This window comes from Hydra vulgaris, chromosome 14 (genome assembly GCF_038396675.1).
Source record: "Hydra vulgaris chromosome 14, alternate assembly HydraT2T_AEP".
In the NCBI taxonomy this organism is placed as follows: Eukaryota; Metazoa; Cnidaria; class Hydrozoa; order Anthoathecata; family Hydridae; genus Hydra; species Hydra vulgaris.
The window spans coordinates 40,298,479-40,318,755 of record NC_088933.1 but is presented as its reverse complement, the minus strand read 5'-3'; the positions used below and the strand labels follow the sequence as shown (position 1 = coordinate 40,318,755).

Sequence of the window (20,277 nt, the reverse complement as noted above, 5' to 3'; positions counted from 1 at the left end):
CAAACTGTTTTCCTTGTTGCGTCAGAGGTTCGAGTTAATGGTAATTTACTGTATTATAAAGAAGCTTAAACAAATAAGTACTGCTAGAAAGAGAATCAACTCCTCTACGCAAGTCTATCAAAATACCTTCCTAGTTAATTTTCAGTCTTTTATTTTTGTAATAATTGTAAATTTTTGTTTGTGTTTTATTTTTAATTCTAGCACCTCAGAAACTAAATCTCATTTTAAAATAGTTTTAAACTATTTTGTCAAAAATTTAGTTTTAATATCTAATGAATTGCTTTTTTTGCTTTTACCTTCAGCTACTACAGTTTAGAAGGCTACTTTATTTTTAATTTTTTTTTTTGTAACTTTATTTGTAACTCTTTCTCTTAAATCTAAGTTTGTGATGTCTTGCTACAAACTACATTAAACAAACCTTGTTAGACAAGATTACTGCAAGGAGAAGAGACTAATTGCAGTACTTACAGAAGCATAACCCTGAAACACTAGATTGTGACCCTAGTGTTTTACTGCTAGTCTACTCCCGCATTGTTTAAAATTAGACATAAAAAGTAAAAGCTTGTTTCTAGTAAAATTGTTCACTGACAGAACTAATAATTTAGAATATATATTTTTTTATCATTGTGTTTTTGTAGTTTCTATTATATGTATAAACCAAAAAACGATGATTATCATGATGATCATGATCATGATAATCATAATGATGATTGAGATGAACAAGTATGTTTTTAAATTAAACTTTTTTTAGTTATATGCATGATAAGGTGAATAACAACCACCATCATAAAAATGGTGATGATGATGAAAACAGTATTTCTGATAATGAAAAACCTCTTCTGGCAAAATCACTAGAAAATTTTGCAAGTTACACTTGTCATGAACAAAATTCTGCAGATAAAGTTCCTGAAGTTAAATATGGCGAAACAAATATTTCTCATAAAACTCAATTGCAAAATAATAATAATAATGATCAATCAAGTTCAAAGGAAACTAGTCTTTTGATAGCTCTGCAAATTTTTTTCCCATTTATTGTTGCTGGATTTGGTACAGTTTTTGCTGGTTTGCTGCTTGATTATGTACAAGTAAGTTTTATTTATTACTAATTTAAATTTATTTATTACTCCCTCTGTCCGGAAATATGGTATACATTTTAGCGATTTTTGTTGTCCGAAAATATGGTATACATTTGCGAAAAAATAAAATAAATCAAAAAATGTACATGACAAGTATATTATATTAACTTAATTTGAAACATTTTAATTAAATAAGAATGATTTTTTTCACTCGAAATTTGATTTGGCTTTAATGTACGCTTCTTTGGAACATACATATTTTTCTAGCAGTCCACCTTCGCGACGAAGTTTTTCTTTATTATACTATATTTTAATATACCTTGATGTTGTTCTTTGGTTAATTGTTTATATTTGGAATCCCTTCTTTCTAAGTTTAACAAATTTCCTTCAGAATTTTCCATACTCGTCTTGCAGCGGTATTAATTTTATTTGTCTCAAGAAACACTGATGTTTGAGCGTTAAGTTTTTAATTAAGAATGATATTGCTTACGTCAAATAGGCTCGACAATTAAAAAATATATTCTTTAGTAAGAATTATCAAAATCCTTTAGATTTTTATACAAAGTTATCAAAAGTTATCAAATATTACCAAATGTTATGCTCCACAGAGCGATATATTATCACAAGATGTATTTTTGATACATTGTTTCCTGTTTATGATGTTGAATGCTGGATCTTCTTGACTCAATGAACGGGTTTTGCTTGTTTCTCTGTTTGTATGACTAGGCAACTCATTCTATTATCTCCCAATGAGGGTACAGCTCAAAAACTCAGTTTTATGGTTCTGAGGCCGGTTGGTAGTCAGGTTTCCTAAACTCTGTGGTAGCTCTCAGAGGCTGATTCCATCAACAGCTGAAAAATATCACAATATTAACAGTTCCACGTTACGCATAGATGGTGTTCCTGTTTGTACTTTTGGTGTGCATTGTTGAGGCCTCATTTGGAGCCATTTGTTATGGCTTAGGGTTTATTAAAAGTAATGAGCAATCACGAGTTCGACTCCCACCACGTCCCTGGAAGTCCAAGGTTCGTGTTTCGGAGTTAAAGAGTTGAGAGAGGGTTGCGCCACGAATAACAACTAAAAAAAAAAAAACACAAAAAAATGAGTAGCCTCCTCGACTGTAGTGGCCCCCTCGGGCCTTGGCAAGGTGAATAATCTAAAAAAAAAAAAAAAAAAAAAACTTGGACTACTAAATATTGTACTGAATACTAGGGTGTGTCATACTATGGTCAAAATTTAAAAATTCATACTTATCAGTGGCATTTTTAAGAAAAGGGTGAGGTTTAACATTAAATTCAGAACTATCAAAAAATTTGAATTTAAATGAGTTTAGGCTACCAGGGTACTGTCTTAAAAATTGCCAAAAATTGTGAATTTTTGATATTTTCATATTTTCAGGGTTAATTTCAATATTTTAGAGTTATATCTGCTTTACAACAACCTTATCAAAAGAAATTATAGCAGGATAAGCAAAATTTGTTTAATAGTTATACTGTTTCAGAAATTTTGGTTTCAAAATACTTAAAAATTAGTATTTTTGCAAAGTTTTGTATGTAATTTAACTTATACATTTTATTTGATGAATGGCTACACACAAAACTTTATTCAAAAGTATTTTGCTTTAATATTTGTTATGCAAGTTATATATATATATGTATATATATATATATATATATATATATATATATATATATATATATATATATATATATATATATATATATATTTATTTATTTATTTATTTATTTATTTATAGTATATATTTATATCTTTCTAATTTTAAAAATTACTAGATAAAAAATAATATTAAAATTAAAATGGCTACTGGTACAAGATGGAAAAATGGTTCTTGTCTATGTCAGTATTTGGGATCTGGAAAAGAGTTGCCAACAGCTGAACTGCCAACAATGAGAGATGTGCTAAGATATGGTATTTTTTTAAGAGAAACAAGCAAACTAAACAGAAGAAACTAGTAATTCTGAGTTGATCCAGGATATTTATAATAAACTTTCAGAAAAATGGCAAATGGCCAGTGTTTTATTTGTGCCTCCTGTAATTTGATTAAAACATAATTTGGTAACAAGACTTAAAGACACATGGAACAAAGCTAGTCTAATTTCCCAAAACAAAGCAAGTAAAGTTATAAAACAAAAGATTAATTTTGTTATTGACAAACTATTTGACTTGGTGGAATGTAACTGTAAAATAGTTCTTTGTTCTGAGCAATGCTGTCCTCCTGACTGTAAATTTGGTGCCCACATTACCTGCATCTGTCCAAGGGAGAGAAAAATACCAATTATTGAACTGGTTTATATAAAAGGTATGAGTGAATATACGACAATCATTATAAAAGTGTTAGTAAAGCTGAAAAATCAAATTTAATATTTTACTGATCTCTGATTATTTTAAAAAGAAAATTTTATTTTAATTTGTCTAGTTGTAAGCAAAATGTTGCTACCTTTTTTTTAACCCAACGAGAAAAGATTGGATCTTTTAGTTCATATCAACTTGGACCTGCTGAATTGATGGAGTCCAAAAGGTTCAAAAAAGTACAAAGTTGCAAACGAAGAACAGAAGAAGAAAAATAAACCAGAGAACAAAAACATACGACACAAGAAGAAAATTATACTCAAAATGAACAAGATAACGAACATGATAATTATAAAGAGTTTAAATCTGATGAAAATGAGATTTTTTCTATTCAAAAGCCTTGTACAAAATATTTTAAAAAATCTAGAAATTATGATGATATCGCTAATATTGTATTGGCCAGTATTCGATATGGTGTTGGTTTAAGAGCAACTGCAGTCATAGCTACTGCAGCATGGGTAGATGGAGGACTTGTATCCCAAAGTGACACTTGATTAATAATAGATCACAGTAAAGTTTGGAGAGCTAGGGATAAAGTAATGAATGAAGTTGCTATTCAGTTTGATGATTATTGCAATAAAGAGATTATTGACTGCATATTTTTTGATGGAAAAAGAGAACTTACTTAAGTATTTTTAATTGTAGATGGATCAGCAATGAGGAACATTAATGTACACTTAAAAGCAATTGGTGGAGACTCTACCAATGTAAACACTGGTTGTGAGGGAGGAGTAATGCACTTTATGGAGCTGAAATTAAGGCGAAAGTTAAATTGGATTGTATGTGTTCTACACACCAATGAATTACTACTCAAACGTCTAATTAAATTGTTAGATGGAGAATCTAAAAGCAATAAAAAATGGAGTGGACCCATTGGAAGCTTACTTGATGAAGCAACCAATCTTGAAATTAACCCTTTTTTTAGTAAAGTTGAAACTGGTGTGCCTCTAATTAACTTAAGTAATGATGTGGTTAAAGACAGATCAGTATTACGGCTATCAAATAGTTAACGCTATAAGCAGTGGTCATGTTCCTCAGCAACTAGGACTTCTTGAAATTGGCCCTGTTAACATGGCCAGATGGCTAACAACAGCCAATAGAATATGTAGAATTTGGGTAACTCATCATGGTCTTCAAGGCGATGCAGCCCAAAAACTTCTTAAACTAGTCGAGTTCGTTGTAGGAGTGTACTTTCCTGTCTAGTTTAACATCAAAGTTAAACATAGTTGGACAGAAGGACCAAAACATGTTCTTTACCAGCCTAAGTTGCTTCAACACCAGTCACTCGATATTCAGAATATTGTCATTCCAACTATTAAGCGATCTGCTTGGTATGCCTTCTCTGAGTCTATTCATCAAACTATGCTTTGTTCTGAAAATAAAGAGAAGAGAAGTTTCAATGCACTCAGAATTCTAGAAATAAGAGAAGGTGATGAAAATGAACAACTAGGAGATCTATCTGTTAGACCAAGAAGGACACCAGATATCAATACTAAGGCAATTTGTCTCAAGGATTTTATTGATTGGAATGAAGCTTTTGAACCACCTTTGACTTGTTGCATGACAACTAAGGACATCAAAGAGTATTATTTAAACCAATGATTGTACCAAACTGGTGTTGCCACACTCAAGCTGTCGAAAGATGTGTAAAAAAAATGTTTTTACAGAAGATAGAAGAGATGGTTGGATTAAAGGACTAGAGTTGTAATAGAAGTTGATGTCGCGTAATCTATCGAAACAAAACCTTATTGGCTTGACAATGTTTAAGAGTTAATCTTTATTGTACTTTATTTTAATAAATGCTAGTAAATGTTGTGTGGATCTATATAAAAGTTTTATTCTTAGTTCCAAAACAACCTAATTTTACACTTTCAGTGGTAGGCAGTGGGAGGGGCCAAACCCTTCTATTTGTTTTTACAAAAATATATATATTTTTTTTTAATAAAGAGATGACGTTTTTTCTGCTCATTCACTAATGTTCGTGGTCTTCGAAATAACTTTTTTCTGCTGAGACTTATCTCTTGCAAAGTTCAACAGACTTACTTGCTCTTTGTGAGGCTAATTTGAGTTCAGCTGTCTCATCTTGTGATCTTAGTGTTGATGGTTATCTTCCTTTAATTCGTAAAGACTCTAATAGTCACTTGCTTGGTCTGGGTATTTACATTCATAACAATTCACCCATTTGTCGGGAAACTAAGTTTGAATCCACAGACTATTCTTTTATGTGCTTTTGTTTAGCACCACTTCACTCTATCGTCTTTCTCTTTGTTCTATATTGCTCTCCTTCATCTCTCCTTTGACTGCACTCTTTTCGATGTTATTTCTTATCAAATTGACCATGCTCTTTCTTTTTATCCATCAGTCAATATCGTTGTTGTTGGTGACTTTAATGCTCATCACACCGAATGGCTTGGCTCTAGTGTCAGTGACTCTGCAGGTGTTAAGTTCTATAACTTTTGCCTTTCTCAATCTCTAACTCAGATAGTCAACTTTCCAACTTGCTTTCCAGACAACTCGAATCATTTACTTTCTTTACTTGACTTATGTTTTGTTTCTGACCCTAGTCAGTGCTTAGTTTCTCCACATTTACCCTTAGGTGCTTCTGATCACTGTTTGATCTCTCTAAAACTGTAAAATTTCATTCTTCTTCATCATCAGAATCCCCCTATCATCGTACCTCTTACAATTACCTTAAAGCTGACTTTAAAGGGACTCTTTCCATGATTTTCTTTGTGATGGCCCTTGGGTAGCAAACTTTTATCTTCCTTTTAACAAATGTGCTTCTTACATAACATTGTGGATTCATGTTGGCATAGAATCTTTTATTCCCTCTCGATGATTTCAGGTCAAGCTTTACTCTTCTCTATGGTTTTTCTCACATTATTCTGCTGCAATATCCAATCAAAACTGTTACTTCGATATCTATCAGCTAAAAAATCCTTCAGAAAACAGATGTATGTTTACTATTGCTAAAAACCATTGTAAAAAGGTTTCAAGCAATATCACCTCACCTAAAGACAAAGCTGAATTGTTTGCTAAGAACTTTTCATCAATATCATCTCTTGATTCCACTAGTTGCTATCTACCTGATATAGCCATCAAACAGGTTGATCCATTGCTTGACATTCATATCACTCCAGCTTCTGTATCTAAAGGGATTTCCAGCTTAGACTCTTCTACAGCTTGTGGTCTGGACAACATACCTGTTATAGCATTGCAGAAGTGTTCTTTGGAGCTGTCGTCTATACTTTCAAAACTATTTAACAATTGCTTATCAGAGTCTTTTTTTCTAGCCTGCTGGAAAGCAGCATCTGTAACCATATTTTTAAAAATTCTGGAGAGCAATCTGACTTGTCTAACTACCGTCTCATTAGTCTTCTTACTATCATAAGCAAGGTTTTCGAGTCCTTAATTAACAAATACTAAATCTCATATCTTGAATCTAATAACTTTCTTTCTGATCATCTATATGGTTTTCAATTTTCTCATTCTACTGCTAATTTGTTAACAGTAATAACTGATGGAATTTATTGTGTATTAGATAGATGTGGAGAGGTTAAGGCTTTAGAAATGTCAAATGTTTTTTGACATTTCTAAAGCTTTTGGTAAAGTTTGGCATGCTGGTCTTCTCCATAAGCTTTCTTGTTACGGTGTTTTTTGTTTTTTTGTTGTTTTTTTTGTTATTCACCTCCTCAAGGCCACTACAGATGATGAGGCTACTTAATAGTGATTATAACCCTCTCTCAACTCTATAACTCCAAAACACAAACCTTGAAGAATAAGGCCGCTTCGTGGAGAAACAAGTTGAGCACGGTACTACCAGGGACGTGGTGGGGATCGAACTCGGAACCTCTAGCTTATAAAGCGAGCACTTTACCACTACACCCCTACCGCATATAATGTAATATATATACCATACCACATATAATATAATATATATACTGCATCTGGTAATATCTTTAAGATTATTGACTCCTTCCTTTCCAATTGTAGTATAAAAGTTGTCCTCGATGGACAGCACTCTTCTTTATATCCTGTAACTTCAGGGGTTCCTCAAAGTTTAATCCTTGGCCCTATACTCTTTTCAAGTTACATTAACGATCTTCAAGATATTCTCACATCTAAGGTGGTATTGTTCGCTGATGATACTACCATTTATTCTTGTCATGATAAGAAGCCAATACTCTCTCAAAAAAGGATCTCTATTCCACTGCAGCATGGGGTTCACAGTGGCTGGTAAACTTTAATTCAGATAGAACCCAATTCTTTTCAGCCAATTGTTATTGCAATAATTTAGATCCTCCTATATTTATGAATGGTAATGTACTTGATGAGCCATCTTTCCTTCATCTTCGAGGATTAACTCTTACTTTCAATCTTTCTTGGAAACTGAATATCAAATCCATAGCAAAATTAGCATCTTTTAAGGTTGCATCTTTTTATTGTGCTCTACACTTTCTTTCTCCGGATTCTATTCTTTATCTCTATAAATCTCAAATCTGTCCTTGTTTGGAATTCTGTAGCCATATCTGGGCTGGGTATTCTAATGATGCTCGTTCTCTTTTAGACAAGGTGAAAAAACCCATTGTAAGCATAGTTGAACCTGCTCTTGCAGCCAACCTCCAACCATTATCACATTGCGTAATGTTGCTTCTTTTTCTCTTTTCTACAAATACTATAATGGGCACTGCTCTGAAGAGCTAGCGTCTCTTGTACCATCTACTAAATTTCATTCTCATGTTACTCGTCATTCAATTATGTCTCATCCTTTTTCTGTGACTATTCCTAAGTACTCCAAAAACTCTTATTTGTCTAGTTTATTTCCTATAAACATCAGTTCTTTGGAATTCGCTTCCTTTATCTTGCTTTCCTGATTCATATAATTTGCAATCTTTTAAGTTGTCTGTCAATCCTTATCTTGCTCTACGAACTTCATCTTTTTTCTTCCAGTAAATTCCAAATCTAATAGTGGTTGCTTGCAGCCTTGTTGGAAGCGAGGATGTTGGAAAAAGAAAAAAAATTCTTTTATCCATAGCAGATGCCAATTTTGCAATGGATTTGATATACAGTTTCCAAGAAAGATTGGAAGTAAGAGTTAATCCTAGAAGATTAAGGGTAGATGACTCATTGAGTACATTATCGTTCATAAATATAGGAAGATCTAAATTATTGCGATATTTTTAAGTATCAGTCTGACCATTAAAAGTTGATAAAATATGACCTGTGTTTATTTTTACAAGTTTGAAGTGTTGATACATGTGCACTTATGAATATGAATATTTTACTAATGCAAAGTGTATTAACATGTGCTCTTATGACATTAGTAGAAATTTTTTTAAATAATGAATAAAAGTTCTTTCAGTTTGTTACATTATATTCCATACTATAGTCTATTTATGTTATATTTTTATGTTTTATGGTATTTAGCAAATCCAGTCGTGGACAGGAAAGGCAATCGCTTTCTTTTGCTGACCATTATTTTTTTTTTTTTTTTTTTTTTTTTTTGTGACAACTTAATTTCAAAATGTTTAAATTGTTGCAAAACATGTCGAAAACAAACATTTCAACAAGGCACAAATAAATTATGTTATTAATATGTTAATAAAGCGAGAAATTGTTTTTAATGGTTGTATACTATAAAAAACATTTTATTCAAATTATTGAAAGTTAATATTTATTTAAAAAGTGTTTTTTTTATGAATATTTTCAATAATCTTTTTTTTTATATATTTTTATTTTATTTATATTTGTAATAAAGTTAATATAGTCAAAAATATAACAAAGTTTTTTTTATTGTTTTGTAAACTTTCTAATTGTTGTTATTGAACGCCTTGAATGCTTTTTTAAAAAATTTACAAATTTTAATAGTTTTAAAAAAATATTATTAAAAAAATATATATCTTATTTAAAAAATTTGCTTATTTTATGGTTATGTTTAAATACAATTTTATGATTTTTTTTTTTTTTTTTTGTAATTTTGATTCCCTCCTAATAAGGCTCCAAGCAACCATTATTAAGTTGGAAGTTACTAGAAAAAAATGATAAATTTGTAAGAATAAATAAGATTCTGCTAAATGAGGAGTCAAGGGAGAATGAGTTTTAGTTGATGGAACTAGAGATGATAGTTCCATTGAGCAGCGACCATGATAGAAAAGAGAAAGAGATGCAACTTTATGACAATGGGAAAGAGGCTTAAGCTTAGCAGCTATGCGTTTTTGGACCTTGTCTAGTAGAGAAAAAACATCATTAGAAGAACCAGCCCAATTATGACAGCAGTATTCCATACAGGGCCAAAAGGAGATTTATAAAGGTAGAGCATGGAATCAGGAGAGAGAAAATGGCGAGCATGATAAAGAGAAGCAACCTTAGCAGATGCTAATTTAGTAATTGATTATATATATATGGTTTCCATGAAAGGTCAGTAGTAAACAATAATCCAAGAAGAAGTAAAGATGAGGACTCAGTGAGAGTGTTGACATTGATTAATATAGGAGTGTCGACAGTACTGCAATAGTTGTTTGCAGTAAATAACTGAGTTTTGTTGGAGTTAAAATTTACAAGCCACTGCGGGCCCCAATCTGTTACAAAAGTGAGATCAGATTCAAGTTCGGCTGCCTCTTTTAAGCGATCAAAAAGAGAAAACTTTAGATGTAAGGTTGTCAGGAAGATCATTAATGTAGATAAGAAACAATACAGGGCCAAGGATAGAACATTGAGGTTATTGGAAATAGAGAAGAGTGTCGGTCTTCTGATGACTTTAATAAAGTGGTTAGAAAGAAACAATTTCATAATCCCAAAAACTTTCGCACATACACCATATGAAACAAGCTTATGGAGAAAACAGCATGCCAAACTTTGTTGAGAACCTTAGATATGTCAAGAGCAATAGCCCTAGCCTCTCTACCTCCATCTAATGCATGATAAAATCTTTCCTATGAGCAAGAGGATTGGAAACCAAATTGATTGTCTGACAATAAGTTACTTGAATCAAAATGGGATGTGAGGGAATGTGAGAAAATTGTTTGTCAAAGGCTCAAAGACCTTGCTAATAATAGAAAGAAGACTGATTGGGCGATATTTTGAGAGGTCAGAATGTTCACTGGAGTTTTTGATTATTTTATAAATTCCAGAGGTTCATTTAAAACTCATAGTTTTAAGTGAATATATAGCAAACAAGACCACGCTGCTTTTCTTACTTTACTCACATACTTTAAGAGGCGAGATATATTGTATGACCCACTTAACAAAAACATCTGTGGTTATTTGCATACTGCAAGCAAACACTTTATTAAAGAAATGTAATTCCATTCGAAAATCAGAAAAGTTGAAGAATGCTTTTTTAATATAAATTCAAAAAAATTGCTTTGCATAAATGGTGCAAAATAGTAAGGGAATCTATTATTGATCATACAAAAAAGTGCAGAAAAAGAAAAGTTAATGAATGTTTTGCAACAGAAAGTTATTAGAATAAAAAGTATTTGTTTCTAAACCATTGTCTGACATTTTAAAAATTGTAAAGTAAATTTTAGATATAAAATTTCAAATGTCCTTATTTGAATTATAGATATTTGATTATAGAATTTTATATAAACATAATTATTTTGAATATTTTATTTACTTTATCCTTTTAACAATGTTCCCGATTTTACTCATATACCTTCTTCAATTTGTTAACTATTAAATTTTCCCGGTTTTTTGGTAAAAATAAAAGAATAAAAACTAGTCTTTTAACAAGTTAAAAACTTAAATAATGTTTGAAAAGTTTTAAGGTTAAAAATGAATAAGATTATTTGCTATAACCACAAAAAATCTCTTGGTTTTTTTAAAAAAAATTCCAGTCAATCTAGTTTATGAAACTGAACAATAGTACTATTCACTTAACAATTATTACTGTCACATAACAATTATCACTTTACAATTATCACTAATAAATATTACTGTTCGTTTAGCAAATAGTGCAATTTCCTAAAGAAATAGTACTTAGTTCCTTAAGGAATAGTACTATTCCTTAAAACTAGTACTATTCGTTAAGCAAATTATTTGCTTAATGATTAGTACTATTCACTTATAGAATATTATTCGCTTAATGAATAGTACTATCCGCTTAGCGTAAAATACTAATTTTTAAACGAGTAGTACTATTTGTTAAACACATAATATTATGTCCTTATAAAATTGTGTATATACAATAAATATGCTATTTGCTATTTGCTTTCCTATTTTTTTAAATCGAGTTTAAAGTTCAAGAATCTGATTTTAGTTTCTGTTTTTTTTTAAAAGGTTGCTAAATAAATAATTCCCCTTGTATATTATTAGCGTTTGGTATACTGCTTTTTAAACATTATAAATGTCTGAAACATAAATAATTTCATTTGGGTATTATATCTGCATAAAGGAATTTATATGAGAATACAGGCTAAGTTTGTAGGGATAGTACATAAAAATCGAATAATGCAAAATAAAATGACAAATTGCGTAGATTTTTTAGTAAAGAGTTATTTTTTACTTTTTATTCTTTTTTTTTAATATTATTTTATAAATAAAAATTTGGTGTCTTTTTTCATATTTTTTTTTAATTTACATATTAATCACTTGTTTAAAATTATTACAATTATTTTAATTGTTTTTTGTTTTTACTATTATTAATACTATTATTACTACTATTACTATATTACTACTATATACTAGTATTAGTACTATTATTAATACTATTATTACTACTATTACTATATTACTACTATATACTAGTATTAGTACTATTATTTATTATTCACACTGTTTACACTTTTATTATTTTTTATTTAATTTTTTACCATCATCTTTTAGTATTTTATTATAGATAATTTTACATAACAAGCCTTCCCAGGAGACACATACAGTCTCACACCTTATATGGTTATGCATATAATATTTTGTTTTGATAACTTGTCCATGGCTCCTTGCATGTTTTAAGTTAGCGCGTTTTAAAAAATCCGCTGAGTAAATGTAAACTTATACTAAATATAAAAATAAACAAACTATAAACTGAGAAGAGAAATAAAAAATGCAAAACTAAACTAAAAAAATGAAAATCTAAATGAATGATAAAATAGATAAAGTATAAACCAGAAAAAATAAATGCTTAATGTTAATATATGTTTTATCTTTGATTAAATAACTTTGAAATTTCGATTTTAATATCAAAATCGAATTTTCAAAATTTTAATCATAGGATTTAAACCCTTGACCAATGTCGATATAACAGTTGGGCCTCATATATGACACAAATAATCAACCAAAGCACTATTTATTTTATCATTCATTCGGTTTTTTCAGCACATTTTTAGTGAACACATAAATTATTAGTATATGCAATAAACCATGGCTAAGTTGTCCAAAAAAAAATTCTACGCATAGTCATATAAGGCCTGCAACTGCACCAGTCTCCTGGGAAACCTTGCTTAATATTATATACATATATCCAAAGCAAAAATGTAAAATTGTGTTGAACAATTTTCCTCTATTTTTATAAACTGGTTCTGAATTAGATTTTTTTTGACAAGTTCAAGTATCTAGGTGCATAATTGAAAAAAAGATTTATTACTATTTACAAAAAAACTTTGTACTATTATAAAAAAAAGTGTAATACTTTTCCTTAAATGAATATAGCTACTTGTTTAATGAATAGTACTAACAAATAGTAATATTTGCTATTCATTTAATGAAAACACTATTCGCCAGTGTTTACACATACACAATCTTATATTAGCCGTATTTTTCTTAAATAATTAAATAAAAATGTCTCTCAATTTTACAAAAATTAAAGGTTTGTAATGATTTTTCTTTTGTTCTTGTTATAACAACTTTTTCAAAATCTTAGCTTTTTTTTTCCAGTTTTATTGCTTTGCATATTAATTGTCTTTTTGCTTTTTAGAACTGGAAGATATTTAAAGATATTCCTGAAGTTTACATATTGGTACCTGCATTGCTCGGTCTAAAAGGAAACTTAGAAATGACTTTGGCTTCCAGATTATCAACTGCAGTATATTTTATTTTTTAATAATCATTAAAAATTTAGGTAAAATGTAGGTGCTTGTAGCTATTTTGATTAACTTTCAAAAGAAAAATATTGTTATTAAGATAAAGTTAATTTATTATTTTGAATATTAAAAATAAACTATACAAATATTTGAACCATTACTTTAGACCAGTGATGGGGGAAGTTTTCATTAATTAAATCATATGGTCTAATTCAATTTGAGTGTGGGCTAGAAAAAATAGTTAAGTAATATTCATTTATATTTTTAATATGATGCAATAAAGAAACATGGGCCAAATTGAAAGCTCTTTGTCCAATTTGAAAATATAAGCCAAATTGAAATTGGGCTACTTTTGCCCCGTTGACTCCTACTTACCCCATCACTGCTGTAGATAAACATTTATAATTCGAAAATAAAATACACTGTGTCAAAAAAGTTTTCATCCACCTGCCCTGTTCATTTTTCAGACGCGATAACTTTTTATTGAACAAAGATATAAGCAAAATTTCAACTAAATGATATCAGTTAACCATTCAAGAAATATTGTAAAAAAAGATTTTACAAAATAAAGAATAGAAAATTAAATATTGCATTTTTAAAATTTATTTTATTGTAGTTTAAAATGCTATATTTAATTTTCTATTCTTTATTTTGTAAAATCTTTTTTTACAATATTTCTTGAATGGTTAAATGATATCATTTAGTTGAAATTTTGCTTATATCTTTGTTCAATAAAAAGTTGTCGCGTCTGAAAAATGAACAGAACAGGTGGATGAAAACTTTTTTGACACAGTGTAGATAAATGAGTGTTTTTTAAAGAATGAAAAAAAAAAACAATTTATTTTTTATTTTATATAAAAAAAAGGAAAATAAGTTCTTGAAAAATTTAATTACTTATCACTACACTTTTTTTAAAAATCTACCAGACTATTCAGTTTATTCATTTCATTATTTCTTATTTATTAATTTTTATAAATTTTAGGCGAATGTTGGTAAAATGGAATGTCCAAAAAGAAAATGGAGTATTATTTTCGGCAATATGGCTCTGACACAAGTTTGTTTATAAATATTTTTGTTTATTAATAAACTAAAATGTAGATTATGAAGTTAAAGTTAAAAATAAAGAAATGAAAAAAATTTTTAAAAAATTGACTTTATTTTCTCATTAAGTTTGTTGGTATCAGGCTAGAAATTTTTTTTTATATATATATTTTTTTATATTATTTTTGAAATAAAAAAAAGACTTAAAATAGATTTAACAATTTTCATTAAAGTATTACATATAAGTATTACCACAACAGGGGTTATTCTAGAAAAATAATTTGGGCAGCCATACTCCTCCCCCTCCACTAGTCAATGCACGCTGTAAAAATACATTGATGGAAACAAAAAAAAGTCCTTAACTTCTGAATTTAGGCAATGCCTAAAACTTACCCAAATATGTACTTATATTAAAAGTGTTTAAGAGTTTATAGTTGGTTCACAATGGTAGCTGGTCAATGCAGATGATATGTGATCAAACATAGTAAGAATGAATAGATTGTGATTGTTATATCTTAAAGATATTGTTGTAGGGAGACAAGCTTCAAAGTTATGCATTATAATATGCATTATAATTATAATTTTTAAATTCCTATTGTGTTAAAATTAATTTATTTAAATTTATTTTTTAAAGGATTTATAAATGATTTAGGCACAAGCATTAGTAGTGGCAGTTCTGGCTTCACTTCTTGCTGTCACTCTTGGTTGGATTAAAAGTGATCAATTTAGTCTCCATCACGGATTTTTGCTGTGTGCTTGTTCTCTTGTTACAGCATCTATTACTAGTGCACTTTTAGGAGCGCTTATGGTTGCAGTTGTTATTTTTTCTCGTAGATGTGGTATTAACCCAGATAATGTTGCAACGCCTATTGCAGCGAGCCTTGGTGATCTTATTACACTTGCTTTACTATCTGTCACTTCTAACTCTCTTTACAAAATAATGGGTAAATATTATACTTTTATATGTGTGATTTTAATGTTATACAAGTAATTATTTTACAACTCATGTAAATAATACTTAACAAAACATATGGTAATTTAAATCTTCATCATCATAACATGTTATATTTTAATTAATGCTGTTGCTTCTCATTTGTGTGTATTTTGAAATAAAGTTTTTTTAAAACTTTGCCAGTAGCGTAAAAATATTGCAAAAGAATTATAAAGAGATAACTGCATGTTATCTCTATATAATTAATATATATATATATATATATACATATATATACATATACATTTATTTATATAAATATACATTTATATATATATATATACGTATATATATATATATGTATATATATATATATATATATATATATATATATATATATATATATATATATATATATATATATATATATATAAAGGCTTTGTCTGGAATGGCAGGCTATAGCTCGCGCCTGCCTTCACACCCTTGAAAATCAGATTACATGTGCAAAATAGCGCCCTTGCAAAATATAAATTTTTGGTAAAAATAAAGTTAAATATTTTTATGTTTTTATTTAGTTATTCTTTTAAAAACTTCTCAAATGATTTAATTTTGTATAACCGTTTGTGTTACTTGTTAAAAAACGAAACTCTTTCATTCAGGATATGCTAAAAAAATTTTGAAAAAATAATTTTTGAATATTCTGATGTGAAAATAAAAGATAATAATCGAACAAATTATTTCAAACAACTATAACAGTTCCATATTATTCTGTGTTATGTTAAAAGATAAATAATTAGTATGTTAAAAAGCAGCCTAAATATGCATGTGTTGCAAAAGAATTTAGCATAATAGTCTGCGTTTTCAGTATTCTTTGGAAATTTGTAAACTTATACAATAAGAACTGTTAAATAATAAAGACAATTTCTTTTTTTTATTATCACACATTTTGCTTAATTGATTGATAAACTAGTTTGTCATACTTTAAAGTTGTTGTTTAAAGTAGTGCATATTTCCCTGTATACTTCCACATTAACTTCCTGGTTTTTTTGAAAAAGGCGGCAGTTTATTTAATATGCTAATATTTTTATGCTATAATATTTTTATTTTTATTTAATATGTTAATATTTAATATGCTAATAATGCATTTAATAAAGCTAATATATAACTTGTTATTAAAAATCGAATATCTCATTTACAATCAACAGACTGCTAATTGATTTTTATAGTATAAATTGAGTGTCTGATATAAAGTTATCAAGTTATTCAGGTTATCAAGTTATTCAAGTTTTCAAGTTATTCAAGTTTTCAAGTTATTCAAGTTATTCAAGTTTTCAAGTTTAAAAAATAAAGTTTCATTAAAGAAAATGGCATCTTCTGGTAACAGAGTTGCACTAAAATCATATGAGTTGGGGTAAAGATGAAATTTGTGGAAAGGAAACAATTGTGGAAAATGGAACAATATTTGTTGTAAAGCTATGGTGTAAGGTCTGTATTCAGTATAAAAAAGAATTGCTTCGCAAGCTTACTTTATGCCCATTTTAAGTACGCTTTTAATAAAGCAGGATTTTTAATTACAAATTGTTTAAAAGAATTCAAAAAATTCAAAAATTTTGTAAAGGTAAATTACTTTGGTGAACCAGCCCACAATACAGCTGGCAGACTGAGTACCCAAATTTATGCAAAATAGCAAGTTTAATCATATGCTTATCTGGGTCAAACTCATCAGTGGAATGAGCCTTTAAATAAATCTAATATATAAAATAATACTGCATTTAATACCCTTTTATTGGTTCTATTCATAAAAAATTGTAAACAAGATTTGTTTTTGTTTTAATTCATGTAGCGCTTTTTTTTTTATACACACCTGTATTATTTAAGAAGAATATATTCAAGAAGTATATATGCCAAAATCTTAAAAAATCTATTTGTACTAAGTCTCTTTGAAATTAAAAATTAGGTTACCTCAAATTTTAGCTTACATATCACATCAATATAACATATATTTTTTCCTAATTTCCGAAAAGAATATAAAACCAATTACGAGTTCATAAAAGAGTATGATAGTAAATTGAACGGAAACGATAGTAATAATTAAATTTTAGTCTAAACAGTTGAAAAATAATTGTAAAAGAAACATGATGGTTGTGAAGGTTGTTTTTCTGCCATTTTTTGCGTTGCTTGTAAATTATTGGTTTGACTATATCTGGAATAAACAAACTCCGATTAAAAAACTCTCAACTAAAATCCGATTATACAACGGATAAAACTGGAGAATAAAAGAATAAAGTCTGAATATAAATCAAGAAACAAAACCAAAACAAAAACATAAAAACAAAAACTCACTAAGTAGAGTGCACACTAATGACTCTGAGCGAAAGATAAAAACTGCCGTGTAACTACGAAAAACTGTTATCTCAACTTAACAAGTATCCCGCCATTCGAAGTTTAATTACCAAAGTCTTTTTAAATAATTTGTCACTCTCCTACTTGTTAATAAAGCAATTGTAGAAATTTTTTTATATGATGACATTTTCAATCACAAAGAAGAAGAGAAATGAATGAACTTTTATAATGATATGATAATTAAATTACCTTATTATTAGTTATTAAGAACCTTCCTTTTTTTATAAAACAACTATATGCTGTATAACAGTTTTTTGTATATTGTTGTCTTATTAGAACGATTGATTATATTTTAACATTGAATTTTGTTTGAATATTGTTTTTTATTTATTATTTAATTAATTGCTAGATTATTATATAAAAATTAAATTAAAAAAAATTATTTAAAAAAATTATTTAAAAAAGTTGTTTTTTTGTCTTTTTATCACTAAAAAAACATTTATTATTACAATTAAAATTGTTACTATACCTGTCATGAAGAATCAGTAAAAAAAATTTCAGAATAAAAAAAAATTCATCGAAATAGTTCAATTTTTCAAAAAAGCCCATGTAAGACTTTTTTTTAGACGGGTGGCCCACATAGCCCGGGAAGACAGGTTTAGACAGGCTATTTATAGCTTGTGTATTCATTTACTCCTGCCGAAGCCTGTATATACATTTATATATATATATATATATATATACTTATTTTTTTTCTTTTTTATTTTATCTTTAGTTTTTCTAAATTTTTTCAGCAATTGTTTATCAAGCTGGCTTCAAAACTAAAAAAGAGTTGTTTGTTAGTCCTATGTTTATCCCTATTAACTTTATTGTCCATATAATACCAAAAAACTATTACAAATAGATGTCTTGGTTTCGAGCAAGCCAATCTAACAACCTGTTTCTCTGCGCAGCGGCCTTGTTCGTTAAGGTTCGTGTTTCGGAGTTATAGAGTTGGGAGAGGGTTATAACCACAAGTAGCCTCCTCATCTGTAGTGGCCTTCTTGGCCTTGGGGAGGTGAATTACAAATGAATTACAAATCAAAAACACAAATGAAAAATATGTTGACAACAAAGAAAAATTATAGAAAATTAATTGTTTTATTATTACTAAAAAAAGATATTAACCTGTTTGAAAGCCTCGTGATTTAATGACCTTTAGCAATTGGTTATGCATACTGTCAATTAATTTTTTAAGGATTTCTTGAGGTATTTTCTCTGCAGTGCTCTATTTAGCATTTCCTCTGCAGAGCTCATTTGAATTGAGTTTTAGGGTTGCAGTGCTCTTTGTCCCAAAGTTGTTTCATTGGGTTATAGTCAGGGCTCTGAGGTAGCGGTGGTAGAAAATTAATATGATTTTCTACCAAAATTTTTGGTTTTGACAGTATGTTTGGGGTCATCATCATATTAAAAGATGTAGCTACCCATGATCCCTAATTGATCGACTGAATCTAAAAAATTATTTTTATAACATCAACATAGCCTTGAGTAGTAACTTACTATCAATTAGTTGTAATTTATCTATACCATCACAAAAAAAAAGATTATCACATTACTTCTATGTACTTCTTGTGACCTTCTCATTATCCCCACAACATTTGGCAACATTTTGAGATTTTTAGTTTAAATTTACTTTTTCCAACCAATAGATACATTCCCAAAATTATCGAGGCTTATCTGCATGTTCTCTGGTGAGCCTCAGATACTTAGCGGTATTAATCTCTGAAACAAATGGTTTTTTTCTACACAGATGGCCACCCAATTTAGCTTTACTTAATTTTGGATTTGATTTAGGTATAACAAATTGTAAATTTAAAACATCTTTCAGCTTTCGTGCTGAAATAAGCAGTCTTTTCTTTGCCTTTTTCTCAATGAATTGATCTTGACTTTGGTTTTGGCTCAGGTTTTCGGCCACTTGTAGTAAAAAAAAGGAATGGTTCCAGTCCTACAAATATTTTTGCAAATTTTACTTACACCTTCTTTTGAAATATAGAATATGTTGGCAATATTTTGCAAAAAATCACCAGCTTATTTTTGCTCATAAATTATTTGTCGCAGGTGAGGTGTTCTCTAACTTTTGGCACTGAAGAATAAATATCTAGTTATAGCATGCGTTCTAATTTTAAAAAAATACCTGCAATGAATTTTTTAAATACACAGGTTTTTAAATACATAGATTTTTTATAGACATTTGAATGTGTAATTCTAAAATTTAAATGGAAATTATTTTTGTCAACTTACATTCTGACCAATTTGTAAAAACCCTAATAAACAAAAAATGATGATAAATTATCTTATTATTACCTTCCACTTTCGATGTTACAGTATAACTAACTAAAATATTTTGAATTTTGATGAATTGTGTTATTCATAATGACTCAGCATGTTTATTTTATAAAAGCACGCTACAGAGTAGCCCATAGTAAAATATATTTTTCATGTATTGTCAACTTACTT

General features: G+C 28.8%; 1 protein-coding gene across 2 annotated transcripts in view; it reads left to right on the top strand.

Annotated features, from left to right (window-relative positions):
• The window catches only part of LOC105845605 (solute carrier family 41 member 1), a 60,276-nt gene that overhangs the window by 19,009 nt on the left and 20,990 nt on the right, over positions 1-20,277 (top strand). For both annotated transcript variants that reach the window (XM_065818400.1, XM_065818399.1), the window contains exons 2-5: positions 752-1,085; positions 13,361-13,468; positions 14,449-14,520; positions 15,160-15,451. In XM_065818400.1, the coding sequence (XP_065674472.1) occupies positions 756-1,085; positions 13,361-13,468; positions 14,449-14,520; positions 15,160-15,451 (802 nt within the window). In that variant the 5' untranslated portion in view covers positions 752-755. The remainder of the gene's footprint in view (positions 1-751; positions 1,086-13,360; positions 13,469-14,448; positions 14,521-15,159; positions 15,452-20,277) is intronic.